The 24285-nt window shown below is 41.4% G+C and overlaps 1 protein-coding gene across 1 annotated transcript; it reads right to left on the reverse strand.

Moving 5' to 3' along the window:
- Window positions 1–1991: 1991 nt before the first annotated feature.
- Window positions 1992–23185, reverse strand: LOC124285492 (mucin-5AC-like). The gene is made up of 8 exons (XM_046721769.1): window positions 23104–23185; window positions 11223–11400; window positions 8342–8580; window positions 6499–6741; window positions 5525–5602; window positions 4166–4778; window positions 3927–4120; window positions 1992–2298 (listed from the first exon to the last, which is right to left on the reverse strand). Exons 1-8 carry the CDS (start codon window positions 23147–23149, stop codon window positions 2000–2002), a joined length of 1890 nt encoding a protein of 629 aa, XP_046577725.1. The 5' UTR covers window positions 23150–23185; the 3' UTR covers window positions 1992–1999.
- Between the last annotated feature and the right edge of the window lie 1100 nt (window positions 23186–24285).

Here is a 24285-nt window from a genome sequence, read left to right on the forward strand (position 1 = left end):
CCGGGTTAGAATTGATCTTCATTAACCCATGCTTGTCGTAAGAGGCGACTAACGGGATTAGGTGGTCAGGCTCGCTGACTTGGTTGACACATGTCATCGTATCCCAATTGCGTAGATCGATGATCCTGCTGTTGATCACCGGATTGTCTGGTCCAGACTACGATTATTTACAGACCGCCACCATGTAGATTGAATATTGCTGAGTGCGGCGTAAAACTAAACTCACAAATATTAGTCAAAGGCGCCCAAGGGACGCAACTCTCACAATCAGGATCCACGACGTACATGCACCCAGTTCTATTGCAGACATCACGTAAAGTGTTGTGTAATAAATGTGCTTGTTTGAGTTCCCTGACCAGGAAACAGAATCTAGAAACAAATGACTTTATTGAGCGGTTTTATACATAAGGCAAAAATGCAGTCAATCATAAAAATATACTTTGTACATTTTGTTACAAAACAGAATCTACTGAAAAGTAAAACGATAAAAAAGGTTAACAATCAGTAATACGAAAATCACTTTTATAATATACTTGGTGATTAAACATATCACAAACAGAGTGTGTTTTTGTAGGGTAAACATAATGTACTTCGAGCCAACAGGAAGCTCGACACTTCTTAGTTCGACATAACGGTGTTTGAGTGAGTAAGTGAGTGAGTTTGGTTTTAGGCCGCTTTTAGCAATATTCCAGCAATATCACGACGGGGACACCAGAAATGGGCTTAACACATTGTACCCATGTGGGGAATCGAACCCGGGTTTCGGCGTGACGAGCGAACGCCTTAACCACTAGGCTACCCCACCGCCCCTTACGGTGTTTGACTGTATTAGGGATACAAATTTGCGTGTGTGGTTTATAGCATATTCTCTTCATTAAATTATTTCGAATACGGAAAAAGATAATAACATCGATTCATTATGTTTTAAGCCATTTCATTGTTAACAGTAACTTTCAAAACGCTAAATATCTTACCAAACATTGGGAATACAAAAACAATTGTGCCTGCCTGTGCCGAATATAATACGTACTCTATATTCTAAATATATATTTAAGCAGGTAACATATTTAAGTAATAACTCGTTCTTAAACTAATCGAAGTATATAGAAAACGTAGTTTCATTCATTTGAGCAAGTTGAGTTCAACCCTACGAATCTGAAGCCTAGGCAAACCGCCTCATTAATTGCATCGTGTGAAGATCGAGACCCGTGAAGTTCCGCGTTAGCTAGTTTGCTCTTCAGCAACCCATGGTAAGAGGCGACTAACGGGATCTGGTTGTCAGACTCGCTGACATGGTTGAAACGTCATCGTATCCCATTTGCGTAGATCGAGGCTCGTGTGTGAATAACATATTATCAGTTCCAGACTCGATTATTTACAGACCGCCGCTCGAATATTGCTGAGTGCGGCGTAAAACTAATCTCACTCACTCTCACTGGATCTTGACCTGGATCTTGATCACACATCGGACAGGTTCTTCGCATAGAAAACGCATATGATAATCCAAGTTTCACCATGAGTATGGGTATCACATTTCACTTCACACATCACATAAGCTGCATCACCACAGTCACAGATGATCTCACATGTTTCACAAACAGTTTTAGTACCGTAAGGTGAGGTGAGGTGAGGTGGTGAATTGAGTTTAACGTCGTGCTTGAGAATATTTCGCTCATATGACGACGTGCATGCGTGTGTATGTGTATGTGCGGCTGCTTGTACTAGCCCAGACTGAAGCTGGTTTTATAGTGCTAGCCCACTGAGATACCATGCCGCAGTGAAGCATGAATACCCCACTCAGACACATTATACTGACTCCGAGCCGACCAGTTCTTGCTGTACCCATTAATGCCGAGCGCCAGGCAGGGACCAACAAGTAACATATTTTAACGTCTTTTGGTATGACGCGGTCGGGGATCGAACCCGCGACCTTCCGCTCTCCGGGCGGACGCTCTAACCACTACACCACGGAGGCGGTCTAGTACCGTAAGGACATACATTAGCCAGGTCCTCTTTTCTTTCTGCATATAAATTTGAAAATTTGGAAAATGTACGTGGAATCGGCCACAAGAAAGAGTCCACCTGTGGCAACTAGAACCGCGATACCCAGAAATCCGATGTTTTGAGCACTCGGTCTGTTGTCTGGGACACTGATTCTCTTGCGAATACTCTTGGATGTTTTTGATTTGTCGACAGTTAAAAATAAAACAATTTCTTCAATTTTCTCCTCAAGGGTTTTGTTGTCAGTCGAGTTGCAATTGCAGGAACAGATGTCATATCCCAGCAGACCCCAGGCGTCTGTGACAAAAAGACAATTGTAAGAATGGGTACGGTACTATCATGTCTATGTCTGCTTTATAGTAACCGAATTTAAAACGTCAACGCTGGATAACAAGCCTTCTCGAATATTTACCGAAACAGATTCTACTGAGCATAAAAGGCAAAAGAATAATGAAAATTGTATGAAAGAATCACTGAAAATCAGTATGAGGTGTTCGCGCAAATGACAGGCATGCCCAGTCTTACTGGTAACATCACCCATTCACACGATACGCATAAAGAGGAAGTATAGATTTTCTGACACCTCACAGTAGAGCACTGTCATGTGACGTCGGCTTGCAACCAGCCAATCAGATGATCCCGCCGGAAGCACCCACTCACACACATAGGCGTTCTTTGCCCGAGGGGCGGTGGGGTAGCCTAGTGGTTAAAGTGTTCGCTCGTCACGCCGAAGGTCCCAAGCCCATTGCTGGTATTGAGTTGTGTGCCAATCTGGGGAAGTGGGTTTTCAAGCCAGACTAAAAGTCTGACAGTTCTTGAATGTTTCTGAGAATATCTAATCTAATAAGGGGAATCTCAAACCTTTTGAGAAGTTCCTGTCACTATGGAAGCTGGAGTAGGATTTTGGCATAGACAACAAATGCAATGATCGAAAAGTTCGAGATAGAACATGATCTTTGATAAGATTACAGCTGTATGAAAACAACATCTTTATTACTTGTAACATTTCAGGGTCGCCTCTCCATCAAGTGAAAGGCCACCTGATGAAGGGGCAAGATGTAGTCTTAAATAACACAGGCAGAAGATGTATCTTGTTTTCATGTTTGTCCAACTCTTAAATGGGGGCGGTGGGGTAGCCTAGTGGTTACAGGGGTCGCTCGTCGTAATATTGCTGGAATATTGCTGAAAGCGGCGTAAATCTACTCACTCAGTCACTTACATGCCTTTAGGTGGAAAGTTGAATAACGTGAGAAATTTATCTTGGATCACCTTACACGATAGAAATTGATGTGGATCTACTACATTGGAGACAGTAAATATTGTCTTCTTTACAATGATACACACTTGAGCTCGATAAAAAAGTATTACAAATCCGGTATATCCATAATATACCAGTACATCAACAATGCAACTTCAGGAGAATTTATTTGATTTGTAAGGGCAATTTTCCGAACTGTGTACATAAAAACTTTGTATTTACTCAGCACTTTTGAGTGAGTAAATTAAGTTTTACCCCGCTTTTAATAATATTCCAGCAATATTACGACGAGCGAACCCTGTAACCACTAGGCTACCCCACCGCCCCCATTTAAGAGCTGGACAAACATGAAAACAAGATACATCTTCTGCCTGTGCTTCACGCATTGTACCCATGTGGGGAATCGAACCCGGATCTTTTGTGTGGTGAGCAAACGCTTTAACCACTTGGCTACCCTACCACCCTCAGCACTTTTGCACAATCGATTCATTCGTTTATTATGAAAATAACCAAACTTGACGTTTTTGGTTATTTTAATAACAAACCAATATAAATATGACATTTAAAATAGCCCTGCCCCCCTTCCCCAGACCCCCTCCCAAAGTCAAAACGAACTCAGTTAATTCAACTATCGAGATGTATTTTGTTCTGTAAAAAGACTGCATACCAGCAAAAGACTGTGTGGTAGAGTTCACTGTAAGCCCATTAGCTGTTGTAGTCGTCGCTGCTGTTTGCGATACAGATGGCGCCCCTGTTGCTACTGTAGATGGAGTAGGAGTATTAGTTGCCACACTGGTGATGACTGAACTGGTGGCTGCTGTTGCTGCAGACGTACTGGTCGGTATAGGTGTAGTAGTAGTAGTCAAAGACGTGACTGCTGAAGTGCTGGTAGCTGATGGGGTAGATGTTGGCGGAGTGGCGGTTGTTGTTTGAATAGTAGTTGTACCGGAAGCAGCGGTCAGAGCGACAGTCGTTACTGGCGTAGCAGATGTACCAGTTGTAGTGGTAGGAGTGGCGGTTGGTGTTGGAGTCGTAGTTGTACCGGCAGCAGCGGTCGGAGCGACAGTCGTTGTTGGTGTAGTAGATGTACCAGTTGTAGTGGCAGGAGTGACAGTCGTTGGAATGGTAGTTACAGTAGTTAAAGTTGTCGGGATAGTGTTTGTTGTTGGAGTTGTAGTCGTACTGGTCGTTGTTGGAGTTGTAGTCGTACTGGTCGTTGTTGGAGTAGTAGCTGTGGTGGTCGTTGTTGGAATTGTAGTAGTACTGGTCGTTGTTGGAGTAGTAGTTGTAGTGGTCGTTGTTGGAGTAGTAGTTGTAGTGGTCGTTGTTGGAGTTGTAGTAGTACTGGTCGTTGTTGGAGTAGTAGATGTAGTGGTCGGTGTTGGAGTAGTAGTTGTAGTGGTCGTTGTTGGAGTAGTAGTTGTAGTGGTCGTTGTTGGAGTAGTAGTAGTAGTTGTAGTGGTCGTTGTTGAAGTTGTAGTTGTCGTAGTGGTAGTGGTCGTAGCCAGTTCAGCCATTGCTGTAATAGAGACAGCCATTTAATCATGGGTAAGACTACAGAATACCGGATACCTTCCGCCATCTTTGAAAGCACGCGAGTTACTTAGGGTTAGGGTTAGGGTTAGGGTAGGTTTAGGGTTAGGTTTAGGGTAAGGGTTAGGGTAAGGTTTAGGGTTAGGTTGAGGGTAAGGTGTAGGGTTAGGGTAAGGTTTAGGGTTAGGGTTAGGGTAAGGTTTAGGGTTAGGGTTAGGGTTAGGGTAAGGTTTAGGGTTAGAGTAAGGTTTAGGGTTAGGTTTAAGGGTTACGGTTAGGGTAAGGGTTAGGGTTAGGATAAGGTTTAGGATGAGGGTTAGGGTAAGGTTTAGGGTTAGGGTAAGGGTTAGGGTTAGGGTAAGGTTTAGGGTTAGGTTTAGGGTAAGGTTTAGGGTTAGAGTAAGGTTTAGGGTTAGGTTTAAGGGTTACGGTTAGGGTAAGGGTTAGGGTTAGGATAAGGTTTAGGATGAGGGTTAGGGTAAGGTTTAGGGTTAGGGTAAGGGTAAGGGTTAGGGTTAGGGTAAGGTTTAGGGTTAGGGTTAGGGTTAGGGTTAGCATTAGGATGACATGACACTAAACAATATTGCTGGTAGGTATCCGGTATTCTGTTAGGTGTACCTAATCATGAAGAATTATGAATTCGCATTCTCGAGGTGTTACACAAATGAGAATCGCAACGAACACGAATGACTCCGACTGTCCAAGCATGTAGCAGTTCAAGCATGGTGTTACCTTGTCCTGCAATGCAGTCAGTACCGGGGTCAGATCTGGTGTCAGGGCTGTTCTGATCATCGGTGCCATCGTAAGCCCCTGGAAGCATAAACATATCAAAATCAAAAGTTTGTTGGAGGAGGCTGTAATATTGGCAGATGCATTCTATAGGCATCAACAATGGTACGATGACATTTGATGTAACGTCACTCTTATCAGTATTTCGCTGACAGCATGACGTGGTAAACGTGGAAGTATACAAATGTGAATGAGTGAGTTCACTTTTACGCCGCATTCAGCAATATTCCAGCTATATGGTGGACCAAACAAGCCAGTGAATAAACCATTGCAATTGGGATACGATGACATGTGTCAACCAAGTCAACGAGACTGACCACCCGATCCCGTTAGTCGCCTCTTACGACAAGCATGGGTTACTGAAGATCAATTCAGTGGTTTTACTGTGAGGCGGTTCTTTCTATTTGAGACTCGATACTTGTGGCACTGAATTTCGACTGTAGTTAAAAAATAAATTGATACGCAGTCAGTCAAGTCAGCGTTCCAATACTCAATCCCTTTAGTTGCTCACTGCGACAAGTCTAGGTTCCCGGGCACCGATTCGAACCCGGAATACACTCAGGGACTCGGTAGAGTTCAGCATCCTGCTACTTGCTACCCATGTCCCCATCACGACAAATATTACCAACCAAGTAAATATGCAAGCTTGAGAACGAAGGAAAAGATAAAATTGTATTATTATCAATGCGAAGGCTGTCTCATCTTTAACATTTTTCAAACGGCATATTTTCGCTCGCCACGTGAAGACCCGGGTTCGATTTCCCACATGGGTACAATGTTTGAAGCCCATTTCTGGTGTCCCCCGCCGTGATATTGCTGTAACAATGCTAACAGCGGCGTAAAACTAAAGTCACTCACTCACTCACTCTGGCTTCAATAAACTGTCACTAAAAATGTGTTTATGCTTGTGAACTCACCAACAAAACATTTCTTGGCGTAAAAGGTTGACGAATCCAAAGGACTGCCTAGCGGAATCGGACCACTGGCAACGTGGAATACACACGACGAAGCAAAGGTTACTCCCCAGCACTCCACTGATGCGTCTTTGTAGATGGAACATTTGAACTGGCAGGCTTGGAGGTTCAAAATATCTGACTTGGAGACGGTCGCTAATACGCTGATAGACACATCCTGGTTTTGTCGATGAAAAGTGCAATTACCTGAAAGGAATATAGATAATTCCGCCATATAGCTGGAATATTACTGAGTGCGGCGTTTAACGCCAACCAAACCAAACTGCCTGTATGTCAGATGTTGGTACAACAAATGGACATTCCTGGATTCTTTGTTAATGGTACTGGTGCTGAAGGGGTCTTTGTCGGCACAGGGACTACAGTACCCAAAGGTGCGCTTCTGTGTGCAGAAATGTACCCTAAACAAAGTAACAACAAAGAAACGTACCTAGTACCCTAAATGTGCGCTTCTGTGTGCAGAAATGTACCCTAAACAAAGTAACAACACGGAAACGTACCTAGTACCCTAAATGTGCGTTTCTGTGTGCAGAAATGTACCCTAAACAAAGTAACAACACAGAAACGTACCTAGTACCCTAAATGTGCGCTTCTGTGTGCAGAAATGTACCCTAAACAAAGTAACAACACAGAAACGTACCTAGTACCCTAAATGTGCGCTTCTGTGTGCAGAAATGTACCCTAAACAAAGTAACAACACAGAAACGTACCTAGTACCCTAAATGTGCGCTTCTGTGTGCAGAAATGTACCCTAAACAAAGTAACAACACAGAAACGTACCTAGTACCCTAAATGTGCGCTTCTGTGTGCAGAAATGTACCCTAAACAAAGTAACAACACAGAAACGTACCTAGTACCCTAAATGTGCGCTTCTGTGTGCAGAAATGTACCCTAAACAAAGTAACAACACAGAAACGTACCTAGTAATACCTAAATGTGCGCTTCTGTGTGCAGAAATGTACGCTAAACAAAGTAACAACACAGAAACGTACCTAGTACCCTAAATGTGCGCTTCTGTGTGCAGAAATGTACCCTAAACAAAGTAACAACACAGAAACGTACCTAGTACCCTAAATGTGCGCTTCTGTGTGCAGAAATGTACCCTAAACAAAGTAACAACAAAGAAACGTACCTAGTACCCTAAATGTGCGCTTCTGTGTGCAGAAATGTACGCTAAACAAAGTAACAACACAGACACGTACCTAGTACCCTAAATGACGGACGAGTCCATATTCCGCCAACCAAAACCGAGAAGTATACGGTTGTTCTCGTTCAACTGATTGCGAGTGGTATTTTACACCGCGAGTTATTCGTTACAATGTATGCTCGTTACTATGGAATCCTGGAAGGGACATTGTCGCGTTGTCGCATTGTCGCCCTTTCAAATACAAGCAAAATTAACCAAAACACGACACGCGACATCGCGACAACGCGACAAATGGTCGAAATGTCGCGTTGTCGCGTTTTGGTTTATTTTGCCTCACTTTACTTGTTTTTGAGAGGGCGACAATGCGACAGAGCGACAATGTCCCTACTCGGATTCCATACGTTACAGTGTATGTTTCTTACATATCGCATCTCATGCAAATGTATGACAGTTCCGACAGAAAGACGGAACAATGTTGAATGGAATCATCCTAGGGCACGTTTTTGCATTCTGACTGTGGCTAGTGTACATTTCTGTATACATAATATAGAAACGTACACATCTGTTGCACCCGTGTCGACAACGACCTCTTCAGCATTGGTGATAAACAGTGTCTTGGTAATGTATTTCAATTCAGTTTACCTCCGACCGACTCGCAGAATACCATTTTCTTCTGATTGCAAGACTCTGCCCTCCAGGCAAATACAGATCCCTCTTTCACAATTTTCACGCACTTGTTGGAATTGTAGTTAAGAGGTTCATTGGTGTACCAGTCACTCCAGGACGTCCCTTCTTGACCGTGCGGCGTACATCCCTCGGCCCAGCTGTAGCCGAACTTCGTGGAGGAGTCGGGGTCGTGTAGGCCTATCCAGCTATCCTGGCTGGAATAACATTGTTATACATGTATGATGGCCTTTATATTTAGTGATGCAAGTTCGAAATAACATCTTTGCTTTTAAAGAAACATTTCATTACATGTAGAGAACAACTGTTCTGGAACTTTGACGATCAATGAAATGACTAATAATTCGACATGGGGGAAAAATCTCAGACGATTTCTCATTTGATTAAACTCACTTTCGCGTGAACTATAACCTGGGATTCGAAATTATATCCATGGGGTTCTGTTCGCTGCGTGCGTGCGTGCGAGCGGGAGTGCGTCTGTTGATGTGTGTGTGGGTCTGTTTTTTTCTTCACTTTTCTTGAATGGGTAACATCGCTTGAGAGTCCTATTGAAAGTTTGAGGGGGCCCGGATTTCGGAATATACCACTTGCTTTCAACGCGAATTATTTAGTCATGAAAATGAATACGTAAGTATCTGGTATTACTGCTACAACGGGTACTGTTCCATTGTATGTTAGGGACGGTGGGTACCTAGTGGATAAAGCGTTTCTCGTCACGCCAAAGTCCTCAGCCTTGATATCGCTAGTATATTGCTGAAAGCAATGCTCACTCACTCTCTCCATCGTGTGACCCGTGAAGGTCCGTGTTAGAATGGGTCTTCAACTACCCACGCTTGTGGTAAGCGGAGACTAACGGTATCGGGTGGTCAGGCTCACTCACTGACTCACTCGCTCACATGTCATCATATCCTAATTGCGTTTAACTGCTCATGAGGCCAGTCACTGGATTGTCTGGTCTAGACTCGATTATTTACGGATCGCCGTCATATTGCGGCGTTAGGGTACAGTCAAACCGTTGAACAAAGTACAAACATTATTCATATTGCCTGTGCCTGGTATGCCTAATGAATCGTAATTATGTTTGGTGTGTATCAATGACAGAAACGCGTTATTTCCCTTGTGATGTTGTGTTGAAAGGGAAAGGGACTCATAAGCGTTTATAAATAGTGGATGTTGTTGTAGCAACAGACCGATCAACATTTCTACAGTCAACCATACAAGAACCTAGGAAGCGGTAGGGCACTTAATGATCCGGTTACGTTGACGGGACGGTTAATAAACACAATATGGAAATAAACGATTCAGTACGTTTCCAGTAGTCTTTCACTGGACCTTGGCGAAGTCAAAGGTTGTTGTCATAGTTGTCGTTTGATACGCTGACCGAAAAAACTGTTGGAAAAGCAAATATGTATTCTAAGGAATGCAAATTGTAAACTTCTTCTTAACAACCATCGGGCGCAGAGCGAGTATTCGTCTCATGTTGACCACCAGAATATTGTAACATATGTTATATTTGGGATTACACTTTATTTGTAAATTGCTCGCAGAGATATCGAAGAAATACAATTACAAATACTGACAGTCATTTATGTCATCAAATGATATGAGAGGGACTACTTTAGTTCCTATCCAAAACTGACGGATTTGTGACAAAAATATCGAATTTCCTATTCTGACTTGTACCGTTTGTTAGATTGACACTTGGCTTGCCTTTGCACGTGTTTGTGATTCATAAATACCTGTATATGATTTTAAAGTGGACTCTATTGTTGTTTTATGCTTTATCTGTAATAATGTCTGAAGACCATTTAAGTATCACCCGTGAAGGTCCGGGTTAGAATATTGATCTTGTCGTAAGAGGCGACTAACGGGATCGGGTGGTCAGGCTCGCTGACTTAGTTGACACATGACATCGGTTCCCAGTTGCGCAGATCGATGCTCATGCTGTTGATCACTGGATTGTCTGGTCCAGACTTGATTATTTACAGACCGCCGCCATATAGCTGGAATATTCCTGGGTGCGGCGTAAAATTAAACTCACTCACTCACTCCACATTTAAGTATCCATTAATAATACGTTCATAGCTTTTACAGGGAAGAACTTGAGTCATCTTCTCGAAACCTGTATCAGATTTACTGGTATACATCTCGACAAGCATGATGGATGTCGTATAAAACAGCGGTGCAGTAATGATTCAATAGTTATATTACGACCAAATATTCACCCGGAAATATACGAGGCTCTATTTGCAAAATAGTTGTCAAGACGGTCCCCCGACCATCCTCTATACTCAGGGGAAGTATGATGTCATTCAATTATGATGCGTGGGCCCTGGACTAGGTCTCTACTATAGCTTTGCTGTGAGTCAGATTCGAATGACATACAATATATTTTCACTTTGAATGAGAGAGACCGAAATCGTGAAGATCATCCGAAACGAAGTTTTACATCATGACTACTGGTTAAAGGGTATTGTTGTAATGGAACGGTTCAATTAACACTGGCTTTATCTAGGATGGACCCGTGAAAAATGGCGACTAACGGGATCGGGTGGTCAGGCTCGCTGACTTCGTTGACACATGTCATCGTATTCCAATTGCTCATGCTGTTGATCACTGTATTGTCTGGTCTAAACTCGATTATTTACAGACCGCAGCCATATAGCGGGAATATTGCAGAGTGCGTCGTAAAACTAAACTCACTCACTCATTATTTAGGATGGTTCATAGATTCAACCTTGAGTCACGCTCGGTCCATTTCAATTAAATTGCATGACATAATAGTAAACTAAATAGAACTAGTGAAAAGTTTCGTTGCTCTTTATATCCTTTTACTTACAATTTGTTTTGCCAAACCAAAGTGTTGATGCTTATCCAATCGAGAGCGTCAGCCTTGGCCTTGGTTCTGACCTCCAAGAGATTCATGGATTTTCCTGAACAGAACTGAAGTGCATCGTTCCATGTCTTCTGTGCTTTGAATAGCTTTATCGTCGTCAGCTGCGTCTGGCTATCGATCACTAGAACACACGAATAATAAAGAAGCATTATTATCAACAAACATTATACGGAAGCCTTTAAGGGCCATGCAGGGTCTATAATGTTTTTCGGAATTGTAAGAAATAACAATGGCCCCAATAGGCTTCCGTAACATCCATTTATCACGACATCCCCAGATGTGACGAAAGAGAAGCGGTTTGTAATGATGTTTTCTCTATGGATTGTGGCATCGCGTCGATCGTTGCCGCTGTCATTGTTTCTGTTGGTGTTATCAAGATTCGATTATTTACAGTATTTGTAGTTGATAGTCCTACCAAGTAATACCATTCACCCACGTTTTTAATTAAAACCGTTTAGAAGAAAATGATAACTTTCGACTTAATTCCATAACTCGCTATTCAGACCATATCAATGCAAAAAAAATCCGAATAATCCGGAGAGACTTATTCCTCTCAGAGTGAGGAACTTGGCAAAAACGATATCAACGTACTATTATACACAGTATATTTATTACATGTCATCCTGACAAATAAATGAATATTTTTTGAAGCGACAATTCACTAACCTCAAAAAATAAACCAGGTTGAATTCCATGTACGCCCAAATAAGCCTTTTTATGTGAAAATAATGAATACCATTATTGACGAAAGGTTAGCAACATATAGCTATCATATATACTAAAACTTGTACTAAAAACTGCACATCTACACAGAATTGATGAACATTTCGCCATGGAATTCGGAGCGGGGTTTCAAAACAAACGGAGAGACGTTTAGATTATTGGTTTGTTCTGTGGTATCGATGTAAAGAAGATTTACAATGGTTGTTAATTATTTTACATACACTCCAAGTTTAACTACTTTACAAATGATGGGGTGGTGGGGTACCTGAATGGGTTAAAGCGTCCGGTCGTCACGCTGAAGACCTAGGTTCTATACCCCACATGGGTACAATGTGTGAAGCCCATTTTTTTCTGGTTTCTCACGTCTTGATGGCGAAAACCATATTCACTCACTCACTATTTAGGGATGGACAATAACAGTCTTTCCTTTCTAGCTGTAATTGTTACAATATCAAATGACATTGAAATAGAGGTATATTACAAATCAACCGATTCGTAACAATACCTCAATTACAATGTTACAATGTAGAATATATGTTTTAATAACACTGAAATTCACATTTTACCAGATGTTCTTAGATCGAACAGAGACTACCTTTGATAATTGCTTTTTTCGAATAATTGAAATGGACGTACAGTGTGAAATTTTCAGCACAAAATCAATATAAACCATCGAAAAATAATTGATAATTTGGGATATTTCACGTCATCAGGGACACGGTATATCTATTCAGGTGATTTGCTATAAAAAAATTTCGTCCGTTTCAAAGCTTTGAATATTTATTTTAATTCATATATTTATTTTGCATATTATGTTTAACGTGTGTCCAATAATTCGTTAACTGCACATGTAATATCAAATATTTACACTTACTAAATTTGGAAGGACATATTGACTGAAATTCGGTTTTAAACATCCTAAAATAGATATATCTTTGAAACAATATGTACTTTAATTCTGAGTTAAAAGTCGTTTAAACGAAGCAATTCGGAGTTCGTTTCTGCTCGTATCGATTATACAAACATTGCATGTAGCTGAACTCGCGACTCCATATACCTGCTTGTATATTGACGCATAATAATACCAATAGCATGGAATACATCTGAAATCAATGTACATACACAGTTCATTTTGTTGTGGCAACTAGATGTACTCTTAAAAGATAGATGACCGGGTTTTTTAAGACTTGACATCATGTTAAAAATAGTAATTTCAAGGAAAAGTTTTATCATCAGGGACCGTACATAATTTATGGCTAGGGGGGTGATGATGATTTTAAAGGGGAGGAGTGGGGTTGTTTGTCATTTATTTTGTTCGGGGAGGTAGGGGATCATCAATTTTGTAGATATGGGGGGGGGGGGTTCAGCAATTTTGTACACAAGAACAAGAATATTAAAAAGAATCATACTTAAAATTAGGGGGTTTCATTGATTTTGTACATGTCATGCAGGGGGGTCACTTACTTTGTACATAAAGTCGGGGGTGGGGGGTGGCATTCACATTGTACACGCTTCTCCGTAAAAATATCATCACCCCCCTAGCCATAATTTATGAACGGTCCCTAATAATGAACAAATATGAACAAATTACTACTAGTAGTGAAGTATGATAGTAGATGTTATAACCGGTTCTGGGCTCATTCGTCTTCAGCAGCCCATGCTTGTCGTAACGCCTTAACCACTATAGGCTACATCCACCGCCCCTGGCGGTTTGTAAGGGTGGTACAACGCGTGACCGTCGAGCGGGGTAAGGAACTGCATGTAGGCGATTTCGTCTGACGTGTAACCTGATGAAACGATTTTCTGTCTGAACTCGATTTTGTAGAACCTGAATCAGTTAAACCTGAACCTTGTCAGTGACCTAGATCACCCTGAACGAGACGATCGTCGACATTTCGGGTTTGTTGGTTGTTCCAGAGCTTGTTAATCACAGACTGTGAAACATCGAACATATTGGTAACTGCACGTACGCTGCTAGTTCCAGCCAATACACGATCCGCCAGTTGCAGACGCCGCATCCCAAAGAACGTCCATAAACAAGCAATACGTAAATTCAAGTAAATCACATTTCTATTGTTTGCAGAATCAAGTAAATTATTATTCAAATCGCTATTATTGGTTTGTATTACAAGGGAGTAAACGCAGTAATTGGAACAGTGATACAAATGCACGTGCAGTACGTGATGAGCGTTAACTTAGACCAACCCTACTTCTCGGTGTTTCATTTAATGTGCATACCCCTTTAATACAAACCAACAATAGCGATTTGAATCTATGATCGTTTGTTAAACAACATTTATCCTAAGTTGAATAAAATTCTGAGATTTAAATGTTCAATTGGCAAGGTAAAATCATGAGGATTCGTACTTCTAATTTCACTTTATTTGATTTACGTTTTAAAGTTAAATTCATCGGTACGTTTTCACTGCAAACAGACTGTAGTACATGCTCAAGGCGCTGGTATTGTTTCCCTCGATCATTGGATGTCAGTCTCAACAAAACATCGTATTATCAATCTCAACTCATACAACTCTTGCAGTTGTCAGAATTGTCAGAATGTCTAACTGTGATATAGATGTGCCTCTGTCACAGACAAAACTCAATGTCTGTTTTATTGACACCTATGTGTCTGCCTGCCTTTCTGCTAATGACAATATGCAATACACAACTTCGATCACTGACCACATTGACCAATTTGAACTTAACACCTATCAGGCTATACACCATAAACAAAACGCATTGATTTATGGCCCGAGTTCGGTCTCTGTCACATTATGTAATTACACAGACAGGCAGGTGTGATACTTGTACACATGACATGTTATGATGTCTGTTGATTGCAAAATGTTATACACAAAAAATGAGCATGTATTGACAAAACCCGACATCTCTATACACACACAATTGCCAAGAGCACTGAATGTATCGGCAAATGAACCAGCCAAAGAAAGGCTTCGTTACACTTGAGTGCACCCGTACCCGCTCTGACTGGGCTCGGTATCCCGGGTGCTTCGTTTCGAGGGAAGTAAACCTAAGTACAAAATATTGCACTTTTGATTTTCGATTGTACGCTTATAATTTTGTTTATTTGATTTTTCATAATCAGCAATGTATATTATATGTCATGACTAAGTGGTAATTGTTTTTTAATTATGTTTTTGTTTTTTTGGTTTCATGTGACCTTTAACAGCTGGCTGGACTGGACACAGTAGTTTGTCCAAGTTTACTGCACGTAGTTGTACCCGCATCAACGGTGTCCTCCCATTACGCAGACAGTCAGTTCGCAGACGCATTAAAACAACAACATTTACAGGTTAGCTACTGCCATGCACAGGTTAGCTACTGCCTGTTACCTACTCATTATAATGGAATAGGCCAAATAAAAACACAAGAAAAAATAACTGGAGCTATAATATTTACTTTGAAAGATGACCGAAAAGACATTAATTTTAATTTTGATTACTGCATTATAGAAACGGTTGCTTTTCATAAACATTTGGGTTTTAACTTTCTCGTCTAACGAGAGTCAGCGGCATCATATTGAAAACTTTGTCAAAAGACATCTAAAATGATTGGAGCATTTCAGAAATTAAAGTTCCTACTAAATAGAACAACACCAGTTTTTCTTCAGGATTTACTCCCACCTGTAGCAGGCAACAGACAAGTTATGAGTTAAAGAACTGGAATAATTTTAGCCAAACCATGTACAAGACTGAGGTACTCAACATCATCTGTTTATTCCATCAGCAGTTAAAAGGTGGAATAATATTCCCTTAGCTATTGGAAATTGCGACTCTGTTGCATCATTTAAATCTTATATCCATGTGAAAGAAAAATGTGCACCTAAATTCTATTCATATGATATAAGATACATGGTGAGTACACTTAATTATGATTTATGTAGAATAAATATAAATAAAATTACGCATCATGTCAATGTGGCCACGGATGTGAGAATGTTTTCATTACTTCATTGAATGTCTATTGTATACTATTCAAAGACACAAACTGTTACAATATTTAGAAAGTATTGTTAAAACTTGCATCACTGATTGATATTAATCTTATCGTACATGACCATGCAGGTCTGTCAATTACTGAAAATCAGAATGTTTTCAAATATGTACATATCTATTTCTCTCAAACAAAACGATTTCTCACTTAAATTCTGTTGTACATATCCTATTATTGGGAGAGGGCTTTTCAAAGCTGGATAACTTAACCCTTTTCTTGAATGAATATAATATGTTTCAATCATTTCAGTTCTATTTACACACTATCAAACTTCTCAGTAACGAACCTGTTTCAGGCTCATCCTGCTCTACTCACTAGACAGTGGACTGTTCCATTATACCCATAGGTGTTACCCTAATTAACCCTCTAGTTCAGTGTCTGTCAACTGACTGTCTGTCAAATGGGTGTCTGTCAATTGGGAGATAACCGCATCAACAGTCTGTTTGACTAGAATGTGTCCCCATGAATTGCTAAATATACATGTATCAGTTTAGAAAGGTAGTTAATAAATATTACGAGGCAAGACGTTCATGAATAACCTATACCCAAACACCTTTTCATCTATCAGAAATTGTCATGCATCACAGAAAAAGTTGTTTAACAAACTATCATCATTATAAACATGATTGTTAACATGATTGTAAACATGATTGTTACATTAATTCCCCATAAGCGAAATATTCATTTCTGTTCAGTAACACAGAAAAAATAAAGTTCAACGTTGAAGAAAATATTTTGCAATATTTGCTTTTGTTTAAAAATTCATATTTTGCGTATGAAGGCATTAATTCCCTTGTCTGTCAACAGATAAAACATGTTGTGGAAATTCCTTTTGGTATATCTCTATTGTTATAAAACTACATTTATTACTTTAATTGATCATGAATGTATCTACACGCACACTAACAAATACAGGTGAAGTAGAAATTGTTTGTATGGAAACATAGCGTTTTGTTCCTCTGTTCAATGGCGGGTTACGAGGCATCATGTTCGTGTTATCGTAGCTACATGATAACAATATTTAATTGCTTTTGAAAAGAATGGTAACACCTGTACGATCTTCTGAAAATTGAACAGGATATTACATTGCTGTCTTTACAACTATTTGCAATATCAGCTGTTAGGCGAGCACCGTTCGATTTTAAGCATTTATAATATCATGACTATGCTTTTTTAGGTACCCATGGGAGAAATAATACAACCAGTCTCTGTCTAATAATTTACATACAGGTCCAATTTTCTTGCTTATAATTACGTTGACGAGAGCAGTCGTAATTCCAAATTTTCTAACTAGATTTTCCGGTCCATCATTCACTTGATTGTCTGATTTGTTTACAGGCCGCCGTCGCACGGCAGGTGGGGTGAAATGTTTCGGTCATATGACGACGTGCATGCGTGTGTATGTGTGGTTGCTTGTACTAGCCCAGAATAAAGATGGTTTTATAGTGCCAGCTCACTGAGATACCATACCGCAGTTAAGCATGAATACCCCACTCAGAAACATTATACTGACCAGACCTTGTACCCATTAATGCCGAGCACCAGGCAGGGACAACAAGTACCATAATTTGACGTGTTTTGGTATGACGCGGCCGGGGATGGACCCCCGCGACCTTCCGCTCTCGGGGCGGACGCTCTAACCACTACACCACGGAGGCGGTCGCAACGCAGGAGTACTGCTGAAAAGTTCCATTTTAGGCATATTTTTGTGAATGGGCAACGCATAAGCCATTTTTAGAAGATATTTCATTAAGGGTTCGCCAACACAACAGCAGCCTTTATTGTGGTGTTTCTGTCCACATAATGGCGTCACATTTAGTACTCTGTCTGGCCACCATTGGCAGCAATTACTGCTCGGCACTGGATAAGTCGACAAAGTTGCTCTTACGGAATTCTTCCCCACTCTTGCAGCCATGCGATGGCCAGTTGTGGAAGTGTCTGAGGAGTGTTTTGACGTTGACGTACACGTCGATCGAGTTCATCTCATAGGTGTTCTATCCGGTTTAGGTCTGGTGATCGGGAAGGCCATGGTAAGACACTGACGTTAGCATTGGCAAGGTAGCGGAGCGTGCTGTATGTGAAGTAGCATTGTCGTGCTGGAACAACTTCTGTTGGCGTGTGACGTGCAAGGACTTCGTTGATGTACAGCTTTGCTGTCAAACTCCCCTGAACCACCACTAAATCAGATCTTTATGTGCTGGATATCGCACCCTCCACCACGACACCTCCTCCCCCAAATCTGTCGACATGCTGAATGCAATTAGGGACCAAACATACATTTCTCCATCTCATCTTCCATCTCGACGGTGAAGAAGAAATTGTGATTCATCACTGAACCAGACTCGGCTCCAGTTCCAGTTCCGGACTCTACGACACGCCCGCAGGCGTGTAGAAGTCTCTCAAATCAAGGCTGACAACTGGCCTTCTTGGTCGAGTCCCGATTCCTGACGGTTTGGTCGGAAATGTTTCAGTTGGCGGCACTCATATCCTGATGATTTCCTCTTTTCCAGACAAAAGTTTAAACGAATAACAAAATTAAACACAACGTTTGCCTTTTATAGAGATCGATAAGACATGATTTTCCGCTTATTTGCACGTGCATTTTGCTTTGCATGTTTTCTTGGCGAAGTTTTGGCGAATATTTATTCAAACAGTTCTAAAACAAGGGGGAAAGTTAAAATTGCCACGTTTTGGCTCTGAAACTGTTCCCAATCACACAGAGATGGCGTTTTGAAAGAAATGGTGTATGTGTTTTATTTTTGACGCAGCTACATGAGTCCAATATTCTCAAAATCACCTATGCGTTTCTTTTTTTTAAAGAGTGTATTATCTTAGTTTTCTGTGCACGACAGTTTCCGCATTGTTAATAAATATATATTATTTTGTTTTACAGATTAAGATGAAAATGCAGCAGAGAGAGTTCGTGTGATCCTGGCAGTCAGGCTGGTAAGGCTCACCATGAGCTCAGGGCCATTGCCCTCTCTACACGCAGCCCAGACAGCGAATGGGACTTCTCCCAGGAAACGCTGCCTAGTCGAACCCACCAAGAACCTTCCGGAGAATATGTAGACTCCCGAACACTGCAGTCTTTTGCATTACCCAGAGTGTCACAAGGGATATGCTCCCGGTGGAGAACCCGGGCACTCTCCTGATCTGTGCCAAGAGATCAGGAGGTACCAAACCAAAGGCACCGAGAACAATGGGGAGTCTGACGACAGTGTACTTGAGATGCAAGCGAGGCATTTCAAAGGCGAGGTCCGCATATTTAGTCTGCTTTTCCTGAATCTTGCCGATCACGTTGCTGTCAAAATGTACCGAAAATTCAATGATCTAAATAAATTCATCGGAACTTTTGGAGTGTGTGGTTCTTTTTTGTTGTTGTTGTTTGTATAAAGCCGCACTCAGCAATATTCCATCTATATGGCTGAGGTCTGTAAATAATCAGTCTGGACCAGATAATCCAGTGATCAACAACATGAGCATCGATTTAGGCAATGGGGATATGATGCCATGTGTCAACCAAGTCAGGGAACCTGACCACCCGATCCCGTTAGTCGCTTCTTAAGACAAGCATGGGATACTGAAGAAGATTTTCACGGGGAATGATATCGGAACTGATACTAATGACACCTATTTGGTATGGCCCATGCCATCATATAATTTCAACATCAGTTATCATTGTGATAAATAAGGTAAACGTAAATGGTTTCAGAGTAAATAATTGTTTGAATGGAAGCGGCTAACTTCTCTCTAAATTCGCACGGGTCGATTCTACAGTTCGGACGATATCACGAGCAAGTGTTCAATATGCCATTTTAAGTGTTCTGAAAGAAACATTTGATGTCATTCTACATAAGGTATTCTAACGCTTTTTACATAGATAAGATAACTTGTCAGTTTCAGTTCCAGTGCTGGAGACCGTTGTACAAAACAATCTTAGAGCTTAGATGGGTATTAGACCCAGCTGGGGTGAATCGTTTGAACTCCGATTTCGCGGGGTTTTTTTCATCGCGTTATTTTTCAACTTTATAAGTTGAATTTGCATTTTTGATCATTTGTTACTGTAAGTCCATACCGAAAGGTATCAGAATCTGGAAAGTTGTGTTTTACGTTGCATGTGACCTTTAAGGTATAGGAGTTATACTGATCTTAACGCTAAGATCGCTTGATCGCCATTTTTTTGTTTACTCTAGCGAGGGTTAGGTTAGGTTATTGAACCATATCAGATCATCGGTGTAGTTGAAGCTTATTGATATGTTAAATATACTCTCCCAAAAAAGAAACGCATATAGGAATTTCAACTGTATTTTTATGTTTATTTTGAAACATCTTGTAGGCTTTATGAGTCCATGAAATATAGCGAAATTGCACACTGGGAATGCAGACTTATCCGTCTTTGGCACCAACTCGAGGAAAGTCAGTTTGAGTGTCACATGGAGACGTGTGGTGGCGCGGAAGTCAATACCTCGTGTGACCACCGTGGGCATCCAGAACTGCACGGCATCGACTCGGCATCGAACGAATAAGTCTCAGAATCTCGTGTTGCCCAATCGCAGGCCACTCTGCCTGTAGTGCCTGTGCGAGTTGCTGAAGTGTCTGGGGCTGAGGGTTACGGCGTCGGACCCGTCTGTTCAGGGCATCCCACAGATGTTCGATCGGGTTTAAGTCCGGTGATCTTGAGGGCCAGTGGAGCACATTGATGTTGTGGGTCTGGAGGAAGTCTCTAGTGTGACGTGCTGTGTGGGGCCTGGCATTGTCCTGCTGAAACAACTCCCTCTGGCGATCAATGATTGGAAAAAGGTGTGGGCGTAGGATTTCGTCACAGTACCGTTGAGCTGTCAGGTTGCCCTGGCCGAATCTGTCCACCTGGAGAACGCAAGCGTCGGCGAAACGTTCACATCGACGTCTGTACACTCGCATTCTTCCATCGCGTCGTTCCAATAAAAATTGTGATTTATTACTGAACCAGATTCTACGCCAATTCGGTAGGTTCCAGGCCTGAACGTTGGTGCACCATTGAACACGATGTCGACGATGTTGTTGTCGAAGCACAGGGCCAAAATAAGGTCTTCTGGCACGTAAACCAGCCTCTCTCAACCTGTTCCTGACGGTCTGTGCAGAAAGCCTCTACAATCCGGGTATTTGTCGAGCGGTACTGGTCGCCGTAGCTGTTCGATGACGCAGGTGATGTACCCGGATGTAGCGATCCTGCGCCGCAGTGGTCGCTCGAGGTCGCCCACTACGAGGGGCATCTGCTACCGCATTCTGCCGGCGATATCTCTCCAAGAGCCGTGAAATGGTGCTTTGGTGAACATTCATGCGTTGGGCAACTGCACGTTGAGACTGGCCAGCTTCAAGCAAACCAATGGCGATATGACGGTTGGCTTCACTTAGACGTGGCATTTTGCGTTCGTCAACAATATTCCAAATACAGTGAATAATCGACAGACAGCAATCAACCTTTTATACCCATCATTTAGACTATCTGATCCCCAACTTTCACGTGCATTGCATGTGAATTGTGTATTCTATGACACTACACGCCGAAATTGAAAATCATGCTGTTAAATACGGGTAGTTTACGGATTGTGCGTTTTGTTGTGATGTTTCAAAACATAAACACCATAGGACTCATAAACAGAGCAAAACCTTTTGTAAAATGAATCACGTTTTAATTCATTGCTACGTGAAATTGCTATTTTCATGATGCGTTTCTTTCTTGGGAGAGTATATATTGGTCAAATCCCTTGCGCTAATTTTGTCAATCTGGACAGAAATACAGATGTGTATAGCTCTTAAACAAATATCAGACAAGAGGGGACCTCGCTTGGTGCTATCGGGGTGCCATGCATCTTCTTACCTAAATGTCCACTCTCTTAATTTCACACAGATGACGTCCATTTGAAAATATAGCATTTACTATGTTTTTTCGGTAAACTTTGACATTTGATTTGATATTGCAGGGGAGCACGACGGGTGCCGTTGGGAATGCCAACCAAATCGGCGTATCACCTAATTTAACACAACTGAATCGCCTCCTAGTTTTCTAAGGGCCTAACTCGGAATTCCCTTCGGGTCTCCCGTATATATACTTTATCTAAGCACTAGATTTTCTATTATTCGTTTGGGCTGTAATTGGTAATATTTTTGGGTAATATTGTAAATAATAATGCATTTATATAGCGCCTAGTATCCATCTTAGTTGCTCACTGGACGCTGTAATCAGAATCTGATTATTATTACCCCGGATAACCCAAGCTGCCTGTAAGGCGCCAGAAGGTTAATAGTCACGTGACTTATCTCACCGGGTACCCATTTTCTGCTGGGTGAACAGAGGCAATCTTGAACACGCTCACTTGCCTAAGGTGAGACCACATGTATCACATGTGCTTCTTTGTGGGTCAGGACTGAAGTCCTAGGAATTCCCAGGAGTCAAGCTGCCAAACCCGGCCTCGATTTCTCGAAACAAACTTAAGTTTTTACTAAATTTCAAACTGAGTTTGACAATTTTAAACAGCTGAATTCTGAACTCAACTGCATTTTATAATTAAAATAAAAAAAGCCCAAACAACTTAAGTAATCTATCCACCAAACTCAAATTGTCTACTATGTTTGAGTTTAATATCGATTTCAGTTCATTCTGCGAAATGCATTTTCTCAAATTTGAGTAAAAACTTTAACTTAAGTCAAAATTCAGACTTAAGTTTGTTTCGAGAAATCGGGGCCAGAGCTCTGTGCACAGGACCCCACGCCCCCACTATCAGTTCAGTATATTTCTAAATGTTTCAGTTATACGTGAAATATAAACGTGTTACTTTTACGATTTCTAAAATTACAACAGTTGAAATTAATTTACATTTCTTATTTTTTGCAACCGTCAGATATATACACGTTAAATCTTGGTTACATGAAATTACTCGATTAGAGCCAAACAGATTGATTACAGTGACACACGACGTGCAATGCCACAATGTCGGACTACCCGAAGAAAAACTACCATCATGAGAATCCTACTGGGATATACTCAACCCCGAGTTCCACGGGTGGTTATAAGATACGTAACAGTTCAAAAGTAACTATATCTTACCTCCTACCAAACTCAGCAACCAAGATAATCCGATCAGAAGAACCATGCTCTCTGACAGACGAAAAACGTCTGAGCAAGTGCGTTTACGCCCTGGTATAGACGCAGCGTTCCCTGCAGAATAGATCAATACGCTACACGGGTCTACCAACACTACACATAGTAACACTTCTGATGCATTGAGGGTAGATCTGTAACTGAGGGGAAACATCACAGTAAATTAAATATTGATATACTCCGTCTACTGTTATATGCATGGTAATAAGTGAGTGAATATGGTTTTACGCCGCTTTTAGCAATATTTCAAAATATAACGCGGAGTACACCAGAAATGGGCTTCACACATTGTACCCATGTGGGGAATCGAACCCAGGTCTTCGGCGTGACAAGCCAACGCTTTAACCACTAGGCTACCCCACCGTCCCGCATGGTAATAACACTCCACAGTCAAGTATCACTGTAACTGAGAAGATAATGGTATCAATTGGTCTTCAGGAACCCATGCTTGCTGTAACGGTATTGGGTGGTTAGGCTCGCTGACTTGGTCGATGCACGTCATCGTATCCCAATTGCTTAGATCGATGCTTATGATGTCAATCACTGGATTGTCTGGTCTAGAAGAGACTAGTGAGTGAGTGAGTGAGTGAATTGTTAAACAACAACAAACAGGTTTCTCCGAAGCAAACAATGTGTACAGGAGTGGGTGTGATTTTAATATTAATACACATTACGGCTAAAAGTCACTAGGATCTTATCACACATTATCATACATACATGTTAACGGTATGGTCGGAAGTTTACAATGGATCGTTAAGTGTGGTCCTATAACCCCACTGCCAGTTGGATGAAGCGTCTTACTTGCAAGTGAGTGAGTGAGTTTAGTTTTACGCCGCACTCGGCAATATTCCAGCTATATGGCGGAGGTCTATAAATAATCGAGTCTGGACCAGACAATCCAGTGATCAACAGCATGATCATCGATCTACGCATTATACGATGACATGAGTTTACAAGTCAGCGAGCCTGACAACCCGATATCGTTAGTCGCCTCATACGACAAGCATGGGTTACTGAAGATCAATTCTAACCCGGATCTTCACGGGTATTTAATTGCGAAAATGTACGAATTCCTTATACTGTAAAGTATACATCTATGCTTGATTGTGGTTGAAATGAACCAGATAA

Source organism: Haliotis rubra, unplaced genomic scaffold, assembly GCF_003918875.1.
Source record: "Haliotis rubra isolate DU_JTF1 unplaced genomic scaffold, ASM391887v1 Scf1, whole genome shotgun sequence".
NCBI lineage: Eukaryota > Metazoa > Mollusca > Gastropoda > Lepetellida > Haliotidae > Haliotis > Haliotis rubra.